Genomic DNA, 23,759 nt, shown 5'->3' with positions numbered 1-23,759 from the left:
GCTGTGACTGGATCGTCCCTGGCACCTGCACCTACCATGGCGTCCGGCTGCAAAATCGGCCCGTCCATCCTCAACAGCGACTTGGCCTGCTTGGGGGCCGAGTGTTCCCGGATGCTGGATTCCGGGGCCGATTATCTGCATCTGGATGTAATGGACGGGTAACTCCGCCGGGGAGCTGGAGCGGGGAGCCAGGGCCCGGGGCGGTGTGGGGCGGCTGCTTCACGTGCTCCCTCGGGAGGCTTGGGCGGAGAGTGCGGGGGCCAGGCCGTGCGAGCAGCCCGGGGCCCTCGACCTTCCCACTTGGGCTTGCAGGGACCGCGTATGGATCAGATATCCTTCGGGCTTGGAGGGGCTGGACGTGGATCCGACACCTCTAACCGGTGCATGCTACCGGCGAGGAGACCGAGGCCCCCCCGTGCGCCGGGCGCCCACCCCAAAGGCAGCCCCTGCTTAGGAACTCTCCCTGTGCTTCTCAGCTAGGACTAAAGACAATGAACGCGAACCAAAAACCACCTACAGAAAATTCTTTGAGGTCATGTTTTATACACCCGTCTTTGCCAACACCAGGGATCCAAAAGTCTTAGTGCAGTTTTAAGCTGTTAAGAAAACTGAGGCTTAAAATGCTGGTACAAGCTGACAATGAGCTAATCATAGGTTGTTGTTCAGTCGTGTCTGACTCTTCATAACCCCTTTGGGGTTTTCTTGGTAAAGACGCTGGCGTGGTTTGCCATTTCCTTCTCCAGCTCATTTTACAAATGAAGAAACTGAGGCAAACAGGGTGAAGTGACTTGCCCAGGGTCACACTGTTAGTAAATGTCTGAGGCCGGATTTGAACTCAGCCCTTCCTGACTCCAGGTGGGCCTTGTATCCACTGTGCCACCTGGCTGCCTTTGTTTCATAGGTATGAAGTGGCAAGATATAAATGCTATTATTATTGTTATTGTCGTTATGTATCAGAGGCTGACATTGAACTCTGGTCTTCCTGACTCTTATCCACCATGCTTCTTAAGCAATTTTAGATAGGCCAAATAATAAGCACTCACTGGACCATAATGAGGTTAATATTAGTTCTCCTAGAATATAAATATGTAAGTATAAAAAAAACTATGTATACACACACATATTCCTGTTGAAATAATTCTTTTTGAAGCTTTTGACAGAATTAGAATGTACATCTAAGGTTGTCAATGGCTTCTCTGAGCCCCACAGATTATTAACGGTAAGATCGTGGATAGAAGTACTGGGTATATGAACAGGAATAGGAACTGGTCCTTTGATTTCTTTGCTAGAGGAAACTCCCTTTGCCAATACAAATTGTCACTTCCGTAACGTATACCCCTAGATGGTTTGCCTGTGACTTGCTCAGCATCACAGACTCAGAATATCAGATGCTGGACTTGAAATTCAGCTCTTCCTGGCTCCAAGGTCAATTTTGTATCCACAGTACTGCAATGCCTCTCTTTTTTTTGAACATTGAGAGAACTAAATCCTCCGGAAAATGTTTTCACATTTTCTATACCATGCTCAGGTTTCATGTATATTATGTGCAGTGTGAATATGAAAAAAAAAACAAACCTCTTAATAATACCAAGTCTGCTATTTGCCTGTAGCTTTTTCTTTTTCTTACTTCACTGGCCTGTATTTACCTGAACAGACATAAGGACAACTTTCTGCCGTCATCTTTTTATTCTGCAGTTTACCTTCCGCTCAAGGGAGTTCAACAGATTGAGATTTAGCAAACAGCAAACTACTTGGCTGAGGAAGATACAAAGTTTAGGTAACACCTATCCTCAAAAAAAAATAGCCAGTAATCCTCTTGGAGGTTATCCTCTAGTAATAGGATAAGGTAGGAACATAAAAGCTGCAGTGATACATTCATTTGGGAGTTTCACAACTAATGCTATAGAAAAGTCCAAGGGAGAAAGAAGTCCTTACCAACCAGGAAGATCAGGGCAGACTTTGTGGAGGAGATAACATTTAGGTTGGTCCCTAAGGGATTGCAAAACTAGATTTAGAACTAGAAGGAACTTTAGACTTCTGCTTCAGCCTCCTTATTTTACTGATGCGGGAACTGAGGCTCAGAAAGAATTAAATAACTTGCTTAAGGTCACATAGGTAGCAAGTTACAGAGCTGGGATTTGAATGCAGGTCCTCCAATTATAGATCAGTGCCTCCTTCCACTCTAGTGTGCTTTTCAGAAGGTGACAGCAGAGGGGGGGGGGATGTTTAGGGACAGGGAAGAGGCCTAGATGGGAGACAACAGATTGTTAAGGAGACAGAGTATTCAGTTTTGATGATAGCATAGGAGGTAAGAGGAGGTTGTATTTTCCTCAGCCAGCAATAGAGATCCACTGAAGGTTTTTTTTTGTTTGTCTTGGGGGGGAGGCAGGGCAGTTGGGGTTAAGTGACTTGCCCAAGGTCACACAGCTAGTAAGTCTGTCAAGTATCTGAAGCTGGATTTGTACTCAAGTCCTCACTCCAGAGCTGGTGCTCTACTCACTGCACCACCTAGCTGCCCCCACTGAAGATATTTTTAAGAGGAATGACAAGATCTATGTCTGCATGAGGAAGATTATTTTGGTAGTGATATGAATGATGGGGGGCGGAGTGAAAAGTGAAGGCTGAAGACCCATTAGGATGCTGTAGCAATAGGTATTTAACAGTCTGTATTCAGTAAAAATAAAACTGGTAAACAGTCACTGTTTCATAAGGATGTTTTGTAGCACCTTTCTTTTAACCTTTCAGATACTCAAAAACTTTTATTAATTTTGTCCCTCAACTTCTTTTTGTGATCTAGCAATTGATGCCATTTTTACATTTCTTTTTGAGTCCTCTTTAAAAATAACAGTAAACCTTTAGATTATGTAGATTTTTTCATGTATTTCCTTGTGTTTCCATTCACCTTAACTTTTGTGAAGCTTCCAGAGTATTTTCACATTTCGTTGTATCTTCATAACTACCCAGTTGTTAGTACTATTTCCATTTCAATGAAGGAATGAATGAAAAGTCGTTTATTGAAAGCTATGTGCCGAGCAGAAAGGGAAACTGAGGTTCAGAGAGGTTGTAACTTGCCCATGGTTAAACATATAGCTGCACATTACCACCTGTACTTTAACCCTGCTTACCAAATTCCAGGGCTCTTTTCTATCCTGTGGCCTTGCCACATTTAGTCGATAGTCTTTGGTAACATACCCTAAATTCAAGTAATGTGTAGGTTTTTTTCATTGTGGTAAGAGCCCACATAGAACAGGAAGCAACAAAGGCTACTATACTTAAAGCAGAACTGTTCAGGAGAGTGGGGCCAGAGGAACAAGATTGCTGAAGACAACAAATAGACTTGAAATGACTTAAGAAATAACCCAAATGCTTTAGTGTTGTATCAGACATAGGAAAGCAGTTAAAACATCACACATAATTTTGCAATTTGTTAGTAACTGAAGAAGGTTTACTCTGAGCGAGGGGAGGAGAAGAGATGTTTGTTTTATAATCTTTCAATAATTTTATACTCCATTGGCAGTTTTTTGGGGGTTCGAGGGAGGGGATGAGGAGACAATGTTTACATCCTCTGGATTTCTTACAGTCTTTCTCTCCATCTTGTTTCTAAGCACAGACCTAGTCAGGTGTTTCCCTGCAGAGGTAACCACTGCTAAAGCCAACTCACCAGTTTGTGACATTAGGAAATGAACTGTGGGTGTGACAACCCCGAGTTTTGGCTGAACTTCTGTACTGCCGCTGTGGTTTTCTTTTTCTTCTAGGTGCCTTGGCTTATTCTCTTTCATTACCTCATACACCATTAGAACTTGGATCCCTTCTCTGCAGGTCTGTCCCCTCCATCCATATGGTTTTTTGAACAAAAACTTAACAAAAGCACTTTCACTGTTAATACTCTTAAGAGGTGTGTGTGTGTGTGTGTGTGTGTGGAAAGAGAACATTTGAGAACTGTTATTATAGTTGCATGTCTGAATGGCCAGAGAAGCTCTAGAGTGGCAGAAACATAGAACATGTTGAGCTTAGTGCAGGATTATGGGAACTCCTGGATGCTAATCAGTTAAATTCAATATTTTTTGAAATGGTTTTCTTCTATTATGAGAAGCTGTCCCCTGCAGGAGTAAAGGAAAATATCTGACATTATTATTATTTTGGGACAAGAGAGTTAACTCTTTGAAGGGACCTATAAACTATAAAATGTCAGTGATCTAACTTAAAACAAGACTAACAATCACATTTTTATCATAATGGACCTACTGAAAGAAAATAAGGGTCTGCATATTAGACACAGTTTTAAATATTGTTGATGCATGTTCTTCTTTGCAGACTTGTCCCATTTCATTCACTGGGTTAGGAGTTTCTGAGATGTAAAGTGAGTTTTCCAGATAGAAATTCCATTAGGCTGGACTAGTGAACAGTTGAGTGGTGCTTGTTGAATAGGGCAAGGAATTACCCAGGGTCAAGTTAGGGAGAGGAAAATTCCTCCTCATAACTTGGAGAAGAGCTTTTGTTTCTTCACATTCTTCAAGTTCTATCCCTTGGTAAACAGGTGTTATTGAACTAGAGTAGAATGTATGTTGACAGTGGACTAACTTTGTCTTTTGAATGAGGATCAGCCCAGTTAGGTCCAAAAAGACACGTTATCACATTGACCACAGGGTGGTATATTTTTCAGTTGTATCAGTTTTCAAATGCTGTCTATCATAAACGGCCTTGGGTGAGTGAGCACTCACAGCCCATCCTCTAAGTGTTGTTTATTCAGCAAAGGGAGAGCAATTTTCAGTTGCTGCTAGAGAGAAGGGCCTAAAAGTGGATTAGTACTTTTTATATCATGACTACTGATTTACCATATTAAGGGAGAAAAGTTAAGAATCACCAGTTACTACAGTCTTCTAAATACCCTACTTAAATTTGTGATCCTATGTTTTCTGGTCCCTTGGGGTTATTTGTTTAAAAGGAGGAAAGAAAGAATGAAAAACCTTCAGAAATGCTAATTATAAAGTACATCCATTGAATAAGCCAGTGTGACCTTGCAAAAGAAAAACCACTTACCTAAAATCCATGTTAGACTTAGTTTATCTAACCTGAGGATAGGTCAGTTTAGTTTCCTTTTTTGTCAGTGTACCACCTGGAATGTGTTCTTGTAAATTATATTGATCTGCAAGTGTTCAACAAACTGAGGGTCATTGGCACCTCTTTATTTTATATTCCAATGTTCCAGCCAGGGGAAAGCATTTTGCAGTTAATAATTCTCATAACAATTAGGTAGAAAGCACTTTTTATTTGTAAAGACACGGCAGTTCATGTGCCTAAGCTCTTGCCACATGTTAGAGGAACAGGGCCTGGAATCTAGTATTTTTGGGTTCTTTCTAGTATACTATTCATTGTTAGACTTTACGGCTTCTTCTTATCTCTTTTGCTCTAAAAGTTAAATAAAGAAACATATGAGTCTTGTACTTGATCAGCCCTGAGAATCAATACTTCTGTGGTAGTGTCAGAGTGACCCAGTCTCCAGTTAGCCGGTTTGGAACTGTCCATGAAGCTGTTTTTACAGTAACCCGCTTTCACCACTTCAGCTGTCTCCTTTATGCTTACAATGTCCAAATTCATTCATTAGCCATATGCTTGCTGAGTAAATTACTGATTTAAAATCTTATCTGGCTTCATTGATAATCTTTTGAAATTGAATGCCAGTCAATGGGAGGGTATAGTTTATGGTCAAAAGTTAGCATTATATTTGGAAGCAAATATGTAGGCATCCATATTCCTATATAGATGACACATAGGTATATAGCCAGCATGATAGAGCGTACTCTAGAGTTAGTATGCACAGTATGGACTTGGACTTTAGCTGGCCCACTAATTAGTTGTGTGACCTTAGGCAACCCATCTAACCTTTCCAAGTTTCATTTTCTTCATCTGTCAAAGGAAGGTCATTCTTTACCTGCCCTACTTGCCTCTGGATTGTTTTATTGTTTTTATTTGAAAGGTGTAAAATAGTCCTAAGAATGTATTCTTTGTTAAAGTTTCTAATTGACCATTGATTTTCTAAATTGAAGTACTCTAAGCATGCTTAATTTTGTTTAATACTGATACAGTAATGTGTTCAATCATGTTGTCTACCTAACCCTCCAGTCTTCACTGTTGAAATGTTAAGAATATTGAATTAATTCCATTGAAAAAATAATTTTTTTTGTTTTGTAGGCATTTTGTTCCCAATATCACCTTTGGTCACCCTGTGGTAGAAAGCCTTCGAAAGCAGCTAGGCCAAGACCCTTTCTTTGGTAAGTATTTACAAAGTCTTAAACACAGTAGTATAGCCAATCAAATTAAATTCAAAACGGTTTGCTTCTATATCCAGTGCGATTTGGGGGGTGGGGGGTGAAGGATGGCTTTCAAATACTGTAATGATCTGAATTTAGGCTGTATTCTCCCCTAAATCTGGCCGTTTATAAAACCTTGATATGGACCTAAAGTTACTTTTTACTCTATGCCTCTATTTTTCACCCTTCAAAAATGTCTCCTATCAGGAATACAGCCTCTAAGGTTGTATAGTCATATAATTTGCAATGCATTGTATTTTAAATTTCTTTTAAATGTAGAATTTCCGGATATTGGCTATGTATCTTCAGTTGTATGTTCAGACTAGCACAATAGGTTTTCTGTCTTCCCTCACCACTTTCAGGACACCTTTCTTCCCCCCCAAATTAAGGATACAATTCTGCGCTCATTGATATTGTATAGAATAACTCATTACTTTAGTGATTGTTACCAAAGAGACTTTTCACAGTTTTTATTTCATTCCTCAGGTTTCTGACATTTAACAGCGTCATCTTTTAGGTTCCGTTACCTCCACTAGCCTTACTGTTAGCAATGCTTCCTGAGGCCCATTTGACTTCATTGGATGTGTCTCTAGATTAGTAATCATGCCATCATGGTTATTGGTGATGTTAAGATCTTCCTTGTATGGTTCTTCTGTGCATTCTTGCTACCGCTTCTTAATCTCTCCTACTTCTGTTACACTTTTATCTTGCCCATCTTTCCATGAAATGTTCCCTTGATATCCCTAATTTTCTTGAAGAGATCTCTTGTCTTTCCCATTCTATTGTCTTCTATTTCTTTGCAGTGCCCATTTAAGAAAACCCTGGGAGAGTGTTGCTGTTCTCTAGAATTCTGCATTCAGTTGCGTATCTCTCCTTTTACCTTTCACTTTCCTTCTTTCTTCAGGTATTTGTAAAGCGTGCAGTGTGTAAGAAGCAGAGCTGAAACATAGAGTGCAAGGCAGGAAGGTAATCTAAATTGAGTTTAAAAAGAGATTGGGGTCAGGTCATAAAAGATTTTTAAAAACCAAACAGAGGAATTTAGAATTTATCATTTAGGTAATTGGGAATCATTGAGTTCATTGAGTTGGAGAGTGCCATGATCAGACTTGAACTTAAAGCAGCTGTGTGAAGGATAGATTGGATTGGGGCCAACTTTGAGAGAGCCCGATTGCAAGGCCATTGTGATAGTCTGCATGAAAGGTCATAGGATCTGTGACAATTAAAAAAATTCCAGAAACAGAGTCTGTGACAATTAAAAAGATCCAAGAAACATAATCTCTGGGTAAATTAATCACTAACCAGCACATTATTAATAAAAGGATGGTCGTTTGACCATCTCTCTTAGACCAAAGACAGTCGTGGGCGGGGGGGCAGGCTCACAGTTTATAGATCCTTGAAATAGTAAGTTTTCAGTGTGTGGCTGAGAGTGATACCATGTCACTCCTGGAAGAGAAAATGTCTCTATACTCAGACCAGCCCCAGCTTTGGACTACCTAGACAAAAGGATCTTTCTCCACCCACTCTTTTGAGCAGAACATAATGGGCTTTTTCACCTTAGATTAAATTCCTTGTGAGGTTGGGAGGGGTCTGACCAAAATCAAGGAGAGTTAATTCCATGTTGTTATCCATAATGTCTGTCTAGAGGCTGAACTTTTTAAATCGAGTCTTTAGAAGAAGAGGAGACCTTTGGTTCTCCTCAAATTATTGTTTATTAATAATCATTTCAGGTCTGAACTCAGGTGATGACTGTGTTGCTAGCAAGAACAGGACAGAAGTAAGATGTGGAAGTAGAATGAAAAATTAAATGAGGCTCTCAGTCCCACACGGCACCCTTCTGTAGTTTTGAAGACCAAGTAGCAGAAAAGAGGATATGGGATTCTAAGAACTGTACAGTGTTTAGCCTGTTAAAAAGCATGAATTGTCAGTACCCTAAGTGTGAGGCAGCATGCTGGAATGGAGAGAGAAATGACCTGTGATTCAGGAAGACCTGATTTCAAGGCCTTCCCCTCGTACATGGTAGCTCTGTGACCCTGGGCATATCACCCTCTTGGTCCAGGCACCTCTCTCAAGACCTTAAATTGCTCTTTTCTGTATTGACAGAGGAAGTTCCTCTTTACACAGTTAAAATGGTATTTTTTAAAACCCCAAACCTTTAAATATGAGATCTTTATTCATTGATGGCATATTGCTGCAGGAGCTGAAGTAATCCATATGGACATTCTTGCTATAAGTAAAACTAGAAGACAAAGATGTTGTAGCTAAACGAAGCATGGGTTGCAGGCTTCAAGAGACCTAAACATTCACATGACCTCTACAGAAAGCCACAAGCACTTGTTGGCCTTGGGAGGAAAACCCGTAGCCTCACTGAGGGACCACATGGTCAGATGCAGGGGACTCTGAACTTCAATGAGAGAGAAGAGAAAGGAGAGGGAGCTGCTCAGTCTCAATCAGAGTTGGAAAGAGTCCTGAATCATTTGAGTGACCCATGAGAGAGTGAAGGATTGGCATGTCAGCAAACCTAGAAGCAGCCTAGACACTGAGGCCTTTGCGAGTGCTGTGAATTATGGGAACAGTATAGATTCCAAGGGAAGGTAAAATCCACCAGAAAGGAGGGTTTTTTGACACTGTGGAGGAAAAGAGAGAAGAGGTTTTCGTGATATTTGAGTCTTCAGTTTGAGCTGTTGTGATTTGGGGGGGTGGGGGGACTGGGTTAAATAAAATCTATTTTATAGCTGATGACTTGTGAACAAGCCGATATCTCCTTAGTTACTGATATTCCCAAGTTTTCTCTGGGTCAGAGCATGAGACTTTTTTTTTTAAGAGTCTTTCTTTCCACTCCCTCCCCCTGTTTCCTGCAAAAAAAAAAGTTGGGTAGGGGAATAAGAGGAGGGGAAAGGCATTGTAACAGTCTGGTAGGGCCAGTACCCAATTGTATGATAATTCATTGTGCTCTTAAAGGCAAAAAGAAATTGCATTGTTCATCTTACTTTGCAGTTCTCAAATATCGGGGGGGGGGGGGGGGGGGGGGGGGGGGGGGGGGGGGGAACCCAACAACATTATTCAACTTATATAACAAAATCTCTTGTGGTTGAGGAGGAAAAAATTTGTATTATAAGAGCTCCTCCAAAGCAAGTCAGTATTACCCGAACTTATATTTCTTTTTACACATATGTCTGCCACCCTAGTTAAGGCCCTCATCATTTCTGGCTTTGACTATCGCCCTTGTCTCCTAGTTGGTCTCCCTGCCTTGTTTCTACCTTCTCTAATCCAGCCTTCACGTAACTGTCAAATTGACAATCCAAACATACACAGGCCTGACCACATCACTGCCCAGGAAGTTGCAACGGCTCCCTCTTGGATAAAATACAAATTATTTTGGCATTTGAAGCTTTTAAGAATCTTCCATACTGGGGTTCATTTTACTTTTCTACATGTACCCTACATTGCTGCCAAACAGGCTTACTTGGTATTTCCCATTTATAGCATCCTATCTCTTGCCTCGTTGCCTTTGTGTGACCTGGACCGCATTCCTGGAACCCTGTCTTGTCTGACCTGTCTAAGTGGAATACCTAGGTGAACGCTTCAAGGCCCACCTCCTCCAAATATTGCCCAACATCTTGAAATTATTTTTTATTTATTTGTATGGGTGTTATTATCCTATAGAATGTAAGTTCCTTGAGTACAGGAACTTTTGTTTATATTTCTCATGGCTAGCATAGTGTCCTGCTACACATAGTAAATGTTTATTGAATTTAATCGCATACAGTGATGCTTCAATTCTAAATGTCACATTTCAGAAGGAAAGTTGACAAACTGAAGACTGTCTAGAGAAGGGTGACTAGGATGGTAAAGAGCCCTAATACAATGCCATTTGTGTTTCATTTGAAGGACCTGGAGATAGTTAAGATTAGAGAAAAGGGGGCAGAGGAAGGAGGTAATAGCAATAGTCAGTCATTTAAAAGACTTTTATGTGGAAAACTGATTAGATTTTGTGCCACTTGTCCCGGAGGGTAAAACTAGGAGCAATAGGTAGAAGAGGCAAAGAAACAGATTTTCTCTCAGTGTAAGAAAAATAAATTTTTGTCTAAAGATAGAGTGGACTGCGTTAGAAGGTAATGGGTTCCCCCTTGCTGTCCACAAGCAGAGGTTGGATCACTGGTTTTTTTGTGTTGTGGAATGGATTCTGCAGGAGTAGATGGCCCCTTAGGTCCCTTCTATTTTGAGATTCTGTGATAGGAAGGTGGGCATAGTGTAAAATATTAAGAAAATATAGTATGTGGTTAGGAAATGAAAAAGGCCAGAGACATAGATAACTGAGAAGCCTTATAGCCATGTCATAAAAAAACTAATTCTGGGGCAGCTAGGTGGCGCAGTGAGTAGAGCACTGGCCCTGGAGTCAGGAGGACCTGAGTTCAAATTTGGCCTCGGACACTTGACACATGTACTACCTTGGGCAAGTCACTTAACCCCAATTGCCCTGCCTTCCCCCCTGCAAAAAAAAATAATAATTCTTCAAGAAGTAAGTCATAAAGCTCTGGTGAACACTAAATATCCTCACCAAAAAAATAAGTTTGCTGTATCTTAATAGACATTATGAGTTACTGACATGAGATTCCTTTCTAGAATCAGTCAAGCTATTAATTAATGCATAGGCCAGTATCAACACCAAAATGGAACAAAGGATAAAAATGAGAATAAGGCACTGTACATATAAAAGAGCTCTAACCTAAACAAGTCATTGGCTAAAAAATAAGAAACGAAATAAGGTAAAGATATTGACTCTGATTATCACCATATCTTAGAGCATTTTAACTAGTTCAGGTTCCAAAGAGCCCAGCAGTTGCTTCTGCCAGGAAGCAAGTAATTCGTTAAGTGGAGAGACACTGGCTTATTGATTCATTTAAAGAACCATTATGAAAAAGTATAGTGGAAGATTATCCACAGCATTATTAGAGAATAATAGGGAGGAAAATGAGCCCAGAGAAATTCTTAGCAAGAGATTCAAACCAGATTATTCTAGGATCATGAAACCAAAAAGGAACACAACATGGAGATTCAAAATGGAACAGATTTTCCATCATTTATATAGCTATGATAATGGAACTATACTTTTGGGATTCTAACACCTTAATACCTGATGTGCTGTATGAGAAAATAAGTTAGGCAAAGCAGCTGGACTGAACTAAGTACATATAAAGAAATTCTGCTGAAAGTTACAGTTTTAAAAACCATATGTCAGTTTTCAAAATATTTCAGAAAGGGAGGAATATGAAGAAGTAGGAAGAAAATCATACTGTTATTAGCCCCCAAAGGTAGTTGAAATAACATTAGCCTTAGGTACTAAAACACTTTTAATAATCCCTACTTGGTGATACACAGAGTATGTAATAGCTGGAGCTTCAGATTGACTCGGGGAATATCAATCATTGTGTCTCTTTCTTCATATTTAATTTTTTGTTCCTTTCAGACATGCACATGATGGTTTCCAGACCTGAACAGTGGGTAAAGCCAATGGCTGTCGCAGGAGCAAATCAATATACCTTTCATCTGGAAGCTACTGAGAACCCTGGAGCACTGATTAAAGACATTCGAGAGAATGGGATGAAAGTAAGAAGCAGTGATATGTCCTTGTTCCTCTTTTTATGACTAGAAGATTTGGGAGTATGTAAGAAGTGACAGAAAGAAGTTGTAATAAGTAACTAAGTAACGATCTGCTACTTGGAGAAAATAAGGCTTGTTTTGGCTTTGCCAGTGTCTAAGATACTACCTGTCTTTCAGGTAAACTTTAACAAACATTTGATTCACATTGTAGTGTTTCAGGAAGTCTCAGCTTTGGTACATCTTCTGCCATTAATTAGGTGCAACCTTGGACAGGTCACCATAAAATGAATGGTTAAGGGTTACATGGCAGCTAGTATTTCTTTCAGCTCTTAACATTCCCTGGTGTTTTCTTAATCCTTTTTCAAACACAAATTATTCTAGCGACATTTTCCAAAAATTACTTCTGGAAAATGTTGAGATTAATACTCTTTATGTTTCTACTTGCCTTCAGTAATTTATATCTTCCCAAATATTAAGAATGCCCCTGGAGATTTTCAGCTGGGCATGGGTATCCAAAACATTACTTACGGAGGTTGAGCCTTGTTAGCCCTAGAAGACTTGTTTTGTGCCTAACATATAAAGTACTTCATTGATAAAGATGAGAATAGTGATTCATAGGTTAACATGTATCCTCTTGTTGTAGGTTGGTCTTGCTATTAAACCTGGCACTACAGTTGAGTATTTGGCACCGTGGGCCAATCAGATAGATATGGCCTTAGTCATGACAGTGGAACCTGGGTTTGGAGGGCAAAAGTTCATGGAAGATATGATGCCAAAGGTAATAAAGGGTGTGGTACTGAGGTGCAGCTTTCTATTTTTGTCTTGGAAATCAGAGAAAGATTTCTTGTGTTTCACAAGTTTTGCTCTTTGGCCTTTTTGTGCATAGTAGAACATTTTCTTTTTTCCTCCTTGTTGCTAATGAAATTTTGGGTACACACTGTTGCTGAGTCTGTGACCCCATTCTTTTTTTCTTAGTAGCCACTCTCTCCCTTAGCTCTTTTTAGCCTCTCCTCCAAATAGAGACCTAATTGAAACTGTTCCTCAGATTCAGCCATACTTGATTCTTCTCCATAGCTATCATCTCTAGGACAGATTGTAAAAAAACAAAAACCCTGAGGGATGAACAGTAGCCTCCACCACCCTTCCTAAACCCATTCTTCTTTCAAATTCTTGTCTTTTCCTATTGAGGGTACCACCACCACCCTTCCATTCACCCAAGTTCTCAGCCTTGAAGTCATCCTCAACTCTTCACCCTTCTTCATCTCCCGTATATGTATAAGTGCTAAGTTTTATTAACACTTTTGCACTCCTAGACTTGGAGTTATCTTCAACTCTTCACACACTTCTTCATCCTCCATATATGTTCAATTGCTAAGTCTTGTCAGCACTTCTTTTATCTGCCCCCTTCTCTATTCACAAGGCCACTGGATATCCCAGTTTAGTCACTCATTCTTCCTGGTGGACAGTCTTTTTTTAATTCCAATTTCCATTTTCTCCTCCTCTACAGTGCCTCCATACAATCCCAAATAATCTTCACAAATCTGATCATGTCACTCTCTCATCAGGAACCTAAATGGTTCTTTCCAGAAAGAGAAAGTTGCACATAATTTTCATTTCCAGCAGTTTTGTGGTGCATAAAGTTTAGTAGCACTTTCCTTTGAACACTTGAGACACAGATGTCACACTTAAAGATATCAGCTGACATTTAGGGCCAGTAAAATCTGTTTCTTACAGGCTCAAGCATGCTCTCTTTACCCAAGTGTCCAAGTAAGGGCTGGTAAATTAGTAGTAGTGTCCCGGAGTAGGATCCCACTTAATTCCTAAGGTAGTCTGTTAATGACTGTCGTAGAATGGTTGAGATACAATTGACACTTGTGGTACATGACCAAACATTAGGGCACTCTACACATTGTCATTCTACATGGGGCTCTGCTGCGTGAGGTCCTGTATGTACTCACAGAAGACCTAGGAAAAAGCAAGTGGGGGCATGGCTTTGTTTAGTGTCTGGTCAGTGGTATTCAGCTTCTGGTGTATGGATGTCTGGTTTTTTTGTCAAGTGCACTCAGCACATTTGGGAGCATTAGAACCTACCATCCCCTCAAGCTCTCGTTTTATATCTCTTCAAACCCCTAGAAAAATTATCTTCACTAGCTGCCTTTGCAGTATGGCCTCTGACCTCAACATTCAACTAAAACTGCTCTCCAAAGTAACCAACACTCTTTTTAATCACCCAATCTGCTGTCCTTTTTCCTGTTCTCCTCCCTTAGACCTTACTGCTGAATTTAATACTTCTGACTACCCCCTCCTGAGTTTTCATGACACTGCTTCCTTCTGGTTCCTCCTACCTTTTTTTCACTTCCTTTGCTGATTCTTCTATAACTATGCCCACTAACTGTAGGTGGTCCACAGGGTTATGTCCTAAGCCCTGTTCTGTATATAATCTCTTGGTTACCTCAACAGCTTCATTAGTTTTAATTATCTCCATGCAGATTACTCAGCTCTATATATCCAGCCCCAGTCTCTCACCTGGGTTTCATTCTCAGATAATCAGTTGCCTGTGAGACATTTCAAGCTCAACATACTCAAAGCAGACCTTATTATCTTTATCCTCAAACCCTCCCCTCTTAAACATCCTGATTTCTGGTGAAAACACCACTACCCTTTGCTCCGCCAGGTTCATGACTTCAGCATTGTCCTTGACTTGCCACTTGGATCTAATCACTTGCCAAGTCGACTTTGTTAGTTGTACCTCCAAAATATCTCTTGCATGTTACCCCTTCTTTTCTTTCCTAACCCAGCTTCCATCTTAGCTCAGGCCTTTTTCACCTCCCATCTGGATTATTGCAACAGACTCTTAATTTGTCCTTTTGCCTCAAGCCTCTCCTCACTTTAGTTCTTCCAACACATTAGATCTGACCATTTCATTCCCTTATTTAATCATCTCCAGTGTGTCCTTATTGCCGGTAGGTTAAAATGTAAATCCCTGGTTAGCTTTGAAAGCCCTTTCTAACCTGACCCCAGTCTTTCACCCTCCCCTACCCCTTGTTCTTCCCCTGTGCCTCTTAGAATCCCCAGCTTCCTTCAAGGTTCAGACCGTGTTCCAGTTCCTCCTTAACAGATCAAATGAAATGTTATGTGTAAAATTCTTTTCAGATCTTAAAGCACTATATAAATGTCAACTATTATTATCTTCAGTTTTGTAAAATAGAAACAATATTTTGCAAATAATAGCAATTTAAATGTATCTCTGAGGGGTTTCTGAGTTGATGGTCTCCATATTAAGCATCCCCTCACCTTAGATAAATACGATATCTTGGGTTATTTTTCTGTAGGAGTTTAATACTTGCAATTTTTACCTAAGACTAAGTAAAACAAAATGGCGAATTTGTGGAAAATTTGATGACTATAAAAGCCTAATGGAAAATATTTGCTGTTTTAGTCTGTTTCTACAAATTTCAGATTGAAATTCACAGATTTTTCCTGTCCTGTGTTTCTAGGTTCATTGGTTGAGGACCCAGTTCCCTTCTCTGGATATTGAGGTAGATGGTGGAGTAGGTCCTGACACAATTCACAAATGTGCCGAGGTAAGATGCTTCTCAAAAGTTCCTAGGCAAAATAAATTAGGAGTTTAAAAATCCTAACCGTAGCCAAGGGGTAAAGCGAGTCAAACTTTTAGAGCAAATCCAATTTCCCTCTTTCATTTTCCAGACTGACCTTGACTGGTTTGGTTTAGTGCAACCTGCAAAGCTATATTCTAAGGCCGGTTACCTTCATGGTAATTAAATTCATATTCATACGAAAGGAGATTCATACGAGCAACACTTTGGACAGCCATCACCCATCCTGGACCCAGAGGGAACAGTTTCCATGCGTTAGGCTCTTTTCCCACATTTGCTGGAGAAAGAGAAGACGTTTTATAGAGCAAGTCTTTAGGTGTTTTCCCCTTGAAAGCCGAGATTATGTCTTGCAGATAAGGATGACACTTTCATCAAGCCTTCTCCAAAAGAGTGTGTGTTTGTATCTATGTGCGTGTATATATATTTCTATATGTATGTATATGTTTATGTGCACACACATATATACACATGCATGTGTATACACACATATATATATGTATTTGAAAATTATTCACACCTTTTGCTTTAAAATCAGTTATTTCTAGATATCCTCCATCACACCATTTAAATCTTCCTTCTAACAATGAAAAACAATTAAGCAGAACCAACTACATGGTGACTTCCTACGACAGAACTCCCTACCTATCCCAAGAGAAAGATAAGTTTTGTTGTCTGCTCTCTGAGATCAAGATTGATTACTACAATTATTCAGAGTTTGCCTTCTGTTTTAGTGTTCTTTTCACTTATAGTATCACAGTCATGGTGTGTATTGTTCACCTGGTTTTGCTTTTCTTCAGTTTGCATCCATTCATACAAGTCCTGCATTGTTTCTTTGAAATCTTGATATTTATCCGTTTGTTGAGGCTTTTCTTCAGTTGATGAGTACTAATTCTTTTAAACACTATGAAACATGCTAATATGAATATTTTGGTGCATAGAGGACATTGATGTCTTTGACCTTCTTGGGTTATATGTCCCATGGTTAATTCACTTGAATCAGAGGTTATAAAATGTGGGTTATTTTCCTTGATTCTTCTTCACTACACTCTCTTTGGTGAGCTTATATCTATTGCCATCGCTTCAGTTATCAGTTCAATTATTTTCATTTTGATTCTATCAAAGATACATAAAAGAGAATATAAGAGAATATATATTATCCCCCAAAGCATGCCCATCCCTGATGATCCCCTTTTTTTTTTTTTGGTGGAGGTAACCGATTCTTGAACTGTTCCCTTTCCCTCCCCACCATAGTCAGTCAGTTGTAAAACCCTGACAAGTATTGCTACATAGGTCTATCTCTCCACACAGTACTATTCCACACTGTGTCCTTGTAACCTCTTTGCTCAACTATTATAGGATCTTCCTAACTGGTATCTTCTGCCCTCCAGTTCATTGTTTGGTTGTACTCTTACCCAAGTATTCACTGCCCCAGTCTCCACGTTCAAGAATTCTGAAATCCCTCAATTTACCATAGTCTATTGGCTTTCTACCTCACCCTCTGCCTTCCCTTACCAAACCCTATTCTTTTGTCTCTGTGGTGACCTTCAGTACTTTGACCCCTTAGTTCTCGCCCGGATTAGCTCCCCTGCACTAGCCACTCTCTCTTTTCCCCATCTTGACCCTTGGTGAACCATTTAGCTGTGCACTGTCCCCTTTTCTTGAGTCTCTGGCCCGCTTAGTCCTATCGCCAAATGTACCCTGCCAGGCCTCAGTCTTTGACTCCCACTTTTGCTCCACGGCCTTTGCTCCTAAAAACATGCTGCTGGACATAGGTGGAGAAAATCACGCAACTATCCTGACTGGGTCCACTGCATATTTATGTCGAACAACCTCAATTGGGCCCTCACTGTTGCCAGGCAAATTTTCTCCATGGTAGCTGCTTAGACACTTTTCTTTTCCTCCTCAGGACCTCCCTGTGACTCCCCCTCCTTTCAGTCTCTTAGCTGAGAACTTTGCATCATTTTACAGAAAAAATTGAAACCATTTGCTGTGAGCACCCTCTTTCCTTTCATATCATTCAGATGCCTTCTGCCACTGTCCTTCACTCTCATTTCATATTAAGAGTTGGCCTTATTCTTTACTAATGCCCACCTTTTTACCTGCAAAAGCGATCCTGTTCTATCCCCTTTTCTCCACTATATTGCCCCCTCTGTCATCCCCACTTTGTTATTTATCTTCCAGTTCTTCCCTTACTGACTTCAAACGTGCCTGTTTCTTCCCCCATCCTCACTTTATCCTTCTATCCCCATTATTGTCATATATCTTTTCCTCCCCTTGTGGTTGAACTCCCTGAAAAGACCATCTGCAATAGATGCCTTCACTTTTTCTCCTTCTTACCCCTTAAAATTCAACTTCTGTGGAAACAAAATAAAAAATGAAACAGTCCCTGTCCCAGAGGAATTTACATTCTATCACATAAAACACTACGAATGTATATAAGCCTATATACAACAGAAATACAAGGTAATTGTGGCAGGGGAGAGCACTAGCAGCTTTTCTCCATGAGGAAAGGCTTCATAGCCTTGGCAGTTGATCTGAAATAAGGGATTCTAAGAAGTTGAGGTGAAGAGGGGTTGCATTCTAGGTTTTGGGGTACAGCCAATAATGCGAGGCTATCGATGAGAGATGGAGCATCATTTTGAGGAACACAAGGCCACGTGTGGGAAAGGTGGTGATATATAATGAAGTTGGAAAGGTAAGATAGTGCCAGGTTGTAAAAGGCCTCTAAAAGTCAAATAGATCAGTTTTTATTTGAGCCCCAAAGTGTTGAGTTTGATTGAATAAGGGAGTGAAATTCTCAGATCCGCATTTTAGGAAAATCACTTTAGCAGCTTGGTGGAAGATAGGTAAGAGTGAAAAGAGACGTAAAGAAGGAATACTAGTTAGGAAGCTTTTGCAGTAGTCTAGGCAAGAGATTATGAGGACTTTAAGGTGATGGTTGTATATGTATGAGAAAAGGAATGATTTAAGAGCTGTTATAGAGATAGAAATTAAGATTTGGCAGTTAATTGGATAGGTGCAGTGAGTTGAGAGTTGAGGCACTTAGGCTTTGAATCTGGGTGGCTGGAAGAATTTCTGCTCTTAGATAATTTGTAAAAGGGAAAAAGTTGGTGAGTTCCATTTTTGGACAGTTGAGTTTCAGATGTCTCTGGGGTATCTGGTTTAAAATGTACAGTAAATAGTTGATGGGACTAGAGCTTAGGGGAGAAATACTAGGGCTTGATTTATAGATGTGCAAGTCTTTCTGAAAAGAGAAAATAATGAAACCCAAAGGAGCAAACCCAGAGAGGGAAGAGAAAATGGTCCAGATCAGAGCTTTCAGCTAAACTCATGATCAGGAGATGATAATAGTAACAAGGTCAGCCTAGCAGGCAACCCAAGAGGGACCAGAGTCACCAAAAAAACCTAGAGAAGAGAGGATGGAGAGCAGTGTCAAATGCTCCTGAAAGGTGGAGAATAAGGATTGAGGAAAGACTATGAGAATTGACGGTTGAGGTCATTGGTAACTCTGGAGAGAACACTTGTCATTAATAGTTCAGTTAACTTTTAGTTACACAGAGACCATAGCCTGTAGAGACTTTAAGAGAAATAGAGGAGAACAAGTGAAGAAGATATGGGTAGATTTTTTTTCTACCACTGTAACTAAAAGGAAAGAAATAGAAGAATATAATTTGAGGTGGTTGATGGTAGGAATGTTTTTAGAATTGAGAAAATTGGGGCATACTCTCAAGCAAAAGGAAGGAACAAACAGATTGCTGATTAGAGTGGGGAGGGGATTGCAAGAGCAATCTGGAGAAGATGTGTGGAAAGGAACATGCAGGGGGTATTATTGACTGGTGAGAAAGGTTCTCTCCATCAGACTGGAAAAAGTGGAAGAGAGAACAGGGGATGATGTCAAGGAGTTCTGAGATGTAGAGAAAGGTAGAAGAGGGAACTCAGTGAATAGCCTCAATATTTTCTTAGTAAAGTGTGAAACAAATGGACAGAGGAAAGGGAGGGGTGGGTGTGGTTGGATTGAGAGGTTTAGAACAGCCTCTGGGGAAGAGGGATAAAATATAAATTAAGGAGTTAAAAAATTGCTTTCAGCCAGGGACAAGCTGAGATTAGATAGCAAATTTGTAGTGGATTTAGTCTACATGCTTATTTCCTCCAGTTTTATTCAGCAACAAATGAATTGGAGCAGAGTAGTTGGGGGGAAGGAGGGAAAATGACCCCAAGGTTAGCTGTGGCAAGGTATGAGCATTGATCAGTGGGGGAAAGAGACCTGAGAAAGAGGGTGGTGTAGAGTTAAAGTGGTTAGTTTTAGGTTTAAGATTGGGAAAGGAGGATGGTTACTCTAGAGCAGATGAAATGGATTTAGAAAGGCATTGAGGGAGGGATTAGAGGTCCTTCCTAGGTAGGAGGAGTAGGTTAGAAAAGGATAAGACATAGGGAGAAATGGAATGTTAGAGGCACACTTGATGGCCAAGGTAGGGGATGAATTTGTGGATGACTGAAAGCTGAGAGCAAGAGCTAATATGCAGGATGGCAGAATCTAAGGCTAAGGTGTTTGGTCAAATATAGTGATGAGAAATTCAGTACTTACATTTGGGTAAAAAAAAATCAACTTCAGTGGTACAGGCAGGTCAGTGTAGCTAAATAGTATTTCCCGTAAAATGCTTTTAATGGACTGCACAGTGAATGTGATTCAGATGTGATAGTAAGCTAATGTGAACTTAGGCTGCAGTGGAGACTTAAAAGAGGTGATAGTTCTGTTAAATTTGCTTGTAGTTGGGCCACATCTGTAGTGTTGTGTTCAATACACACCCTTCTCACCTCTCACTTGGTCTACTGTAATAGCCTTCTAGTTGGTCTCCCTGCCCCCAGTCTGTCTTCCACAATACTACCTAATTGATATTCCTAAAATAGTGGTCTGTGGCATTGCACCACACAGGAGTCTCTAGTGGCTCTCTGTGGCTTCTAAGATAAAATACAAACTCTCATTCTGCATTTAAAGCTACTCAGTCGGGTTCCAGCCTAGCTCTCCAGAGTGATTGTGTATTTGTCTTCATGCCTTTAATGACTTTGCTCTTTAACCTCCATTTCTTAGAACCTACAGCTGTTTTCAGTGTTCTCGATGCCACCTCCTAGATGCAGCTAATTATTCTTTCTCTCTCCATCACATCCCTGAAGAATCACTTTGTATTTACTTTCCTCTGTTTTGTATTTACTCATCTGTGCACACGTTGCTTCCCTAGTAGTATATAAGCACCTTGAGAGGAACAAGGGGCCCTGTCGGTTTTTATCTGTCTCCCCAGCACCAAGTCCAAAGCCTTAAACATAGCAAGTACTTAATTTTGATGAATTGAAATGGGTATTGATTAGCTGGTGATTGTTGAGGGTGGCTACCAAAATGGTGAAGGACCTTGAGGTCATGTAAAATTAGGAATAGCTGAGGGAAGTGGGTATGAGATGACGAGGATTGAGGATTTGAAGAATATGGAAGAGGAGTCTCGAGAGGCAGTGGGTTCCCCTTCACTGGAGGTTTTCAAGCAAACACTGGCTGGCCACTCTTGGTCAGATTTTGTTGAATGCATTCTGGCTCAGGTAGTTTTTTCCAGATACAGTAGCCTCCGAGGTGCAACTGTTGGATCCTGTGATTCTGCAAATGGAATTTAGGACTCAAAGTAGAAGAGTAAAAGACATTTCTTTCTTGGCAAATATGAAACAATCATTATAGTCTAGACTTTTTATACTAAAAAGTTCCGACATATATACATGTGTGCATACATGTGCACATACACACACATATCTTCATATAAATAAGATTCACCTACTTAGCGAGTGTATCATTACTTCTTTATATTTATTGAAAGACCTTTAAAAATATTCCATTTATCCTGAAGGCCTTTGTATACTTTGAGGTTTCTGTAAACATCTATGTAGTGATTTTTTCAGATAATTAAGGTGGCATTTACATCAGTTCCAGTCAGTCAGATACTGAGGTTTGAAACCTTCATCTTGACAAGCTCTTCTCACCTCTTAGGTTCTGTCTCTTCTTTTCTGCAGTTGATTAACCTCGGTGTTTCCCTCTCTTTCAGGCAGGGGCTAATATGATTGTGTCTGGTAGTGCCATCATGAGGAGTGAAGACCCCAGATCTGTCATTAATCTCTTGAGGAATGTTTGTTCAGAAGCAGCTCAGAAACGCTCTCTGGATAGATGAAGTTTCCAGGCAGCTTTACTCCTCATGCCCAGTCCACCTTCTCCTAGACCAGCTTACTCAGCCTCATTTTCACCTGGTGCACAAGAACACAAGCTCAAGAATCATGCTGCTGCTGTGGAGGTGGCACCGCTGTCTGTCCTGAGCAGTTTGTCTTCATTTTCTTGACTTCAACATAGACATAGATGTGCTGAGAGTGGAAATGCCTATAGGTTTTTAAGAGTGGGAATTAAATTTTCATGTGGCAAAAAACACACCGTTTTTAGTGGAAGACTTGATTTTTGTAAAAGGAATATATTATGATGCCTTGTCCTGAGGTTAAAAAGCCAAATTACATCTCAAAGGCAGAAGAAAAAAAATGGCAGCTGCTAACTTAAAAAGGACTGAAATGGGTAATACTGCTACTCCTAGAGAACTCTCAAATGTTTGTGCATCATTATAAAAAGGTTTGCTCTTTAGCTTTCTTTAGGAAAAACACAGTTATCCTTTTGTTTGTGTCATCAGTTGATTTTTTTGCATATATTGTTTATGACTGGGCTTGGTTTCTTGGGAGAAAATTCCAAGCTCCATGCTTTTAGTGGAATGAGATGATTCCTTTTAAAATTCTTTCTCCCTTCCCATTCCCCCTTCCAGGCACCCCCTTCATGCTTATCTTGCCCATAGTTACTAACAACCCTACTTGATGTTTTCCCTAGTTGACCAAATTATACAAACCATTCCTCTTTGTCTTCTTTCACTTTCCTCAGTATCCTACTTTGGAACTAAACTTACAAGACGACTGAAGATGATACTGTTTACAAGAGTTTATTTTTTATATATATTAAAAAAGACATTTATTTCAGGTTATTGTCTGCCTATAGCAAAATATGTGCAATACTTGTTGGACAGAAGCCTACGTGTCTCTTTCTCCAGATCAGAGATTCAGAAGTATGGCCTCAGAGGATCCTTCAGGTGGCTGGATCCAAAAATACAAGAGTAAGACCTAGCTTTCTTGAGGACTGTCCTCAGCTAGTCACAAGGAAAAAGCTAATGGAGACTGTTCTAAATGACTTTAATCAACCACTTCTTTATAGAATTTATAATTTGGTCATGCTAGTGCCAGCTTGGGTAAGGAACAATCTCATTTCGCTCTGCACCCTACAACATCCTTACATCTTAACAGAGCACTCAGGTACTTCTTGCATCCTGCATCTGATTTAATTCATCTAACACTTAAAGGAAGTGGAACAGTTAACTGTCTCCAGTTTACAGCTGAGGAAACTAAAGCACAGAAGCGCTAAGTTAAGGCAACAGACAGTGGTACTTGTGCAGGGATCTAGAGTTAGGATTCGGGGTCAACTTACATTACTTGTATGATGTTGACCTCCAAGTCCTCTTCCAGGGTCTTTCACAGCCTTAACTATGGACTTAGGTCCTTGGAAGAGTATGTCTGACATGGTTGTGTTCTTTCCCCTCTAAAGAAGGTGGTGGTAATGATGTTGTGGATCACTAATCAGAGGTTTAGTTTATAACTGCTGTGCTTAATCAGATATTTAGATAATAGCTGTAATAACTACTTCAAGTAAACCGGAGCAGCTGAACTTTAATTATCCTCAGGTTGATGTGAATTTTTATGGCTTTCATTAAGGTATATTTACTGTAAACATTTGATGTTTGTTGAATGAATGAATGAATAGGGTGTGGGGCCTAGCGTATAAGGTGTGTGCAACATATAAGGTATGTAGTTTTTTGTTTTAAAATAGGACTCTTATCTTGCTTTGTTTTGGGAAGCAGGAAAAGGAAGATTTTGAAACAAAGGACAAAACTTCACAAAGTAAACTATTGAAAATTAAATTGTACTACCAAGTATGTTACTTTTTTGAAATTTTTTCCTTGACCCTTTTTATACATATACATATATATATATATATATATATATATATATATATATATATATATATCTTATGAAAGTATGGTAGTATGGGTCGTTTTAGTATTTTAATCACATTCACACTACAAAAGACATATAGAAATAACTTTAATTAAAAAAC

The 23,759-nt window shown here is 39.9% G+C and overlaps 1 protein-coding gene across 4 annotated transcripts; it reads left to right on the top strand.

Moving 5' to 3' along the window:
• On the top strand, positions 1-23,577 carry RPE (ribulose-5-phosphate-3-epimerase). 4 transcript variants are annotated; one of them, XM_036753203.1, is made up of 7 exons: positions 8-147; positions 3,756-3,819; positions 6,193-6,272; positions 11,779-11,918; positions 12,556-12,690; positions 15,410-15,496; positions 21,610-23,577. In XM_036753203.1, the coding sequence occupies exons 4-7, from the start codon at positions 11,781-11,783 to the stop codon at positions 21,730-21,732; spliced, it is 483 nt and encodes a 160-aa protein (XP_036609098.1). In that variant the 5' UTR covers positions 8-147; positions 3,756-3,819; positions 6,193-6,272; positions 11,779-11,780; the 3' UTR covers positions 21,733-23,577. The 4 variants fall into 4 exon arrangements, with proteins under 4 accessions (XP_036609095.1, XP_036609098.1, XP_036609096.1 ...); XM_036753200.1 differs by lacking the exon at positions 3,756-3,819 and having other exon boundaries at positions 1-158; XM_036753201.1 differs by lacking the exon at positions 3,756-3,819 and having other exon boundaries at positions 68-147.
• The last annotated feature ends 182 nt before the right edge of the window (positions 23,578-23,759 follow it).

The sequence above is a fragment of the Trichosurus vulpecula genome, chromosome 4 (assembly GCF_011100635.1).
Source record: "Trichosurus vulpecula isolate mTriVul1 chromosome 4, mTriVul1.pri, whole genome shotgun sequence".
Lineage (NCBI taxonomy): Eukaryota > Metazoa > Chordata > Mammalia > Diprotodontia > Phalangeridae > Trichosurus > Trichosurus vulpecula.
This window is presented reverse-complemented; position numbering and strand designations above follow the sequence as displayed.

What these genes read in the sequence shown, in the direction of transcription:
- RPE (XM_036753200.1), top strand. Translation starts at nt 37, where the DNA reads ATGGCGTCCGGCTGCAAAATCGGCCCGTCCATCCTCAACAGCGACTTG. An exon ending in AGGCCAAGACCCTTTCTTTG is followed by an intron (nt 6,273 to 11,778) that starts GTAAGTATTTAC and finishes TGTTCCTTTCAG; the next exon opens with ACATGCACATGATGGTTTCC. An exon ending in CAATTCACAAATGTGCCGAG is followed by an intron (nt 15,497 to 21,609) that starts GTAAGATGCTTC and finishes CCTCTCTTTCAG; the next exon opens with GCAGGGGCTAATATGATTGT.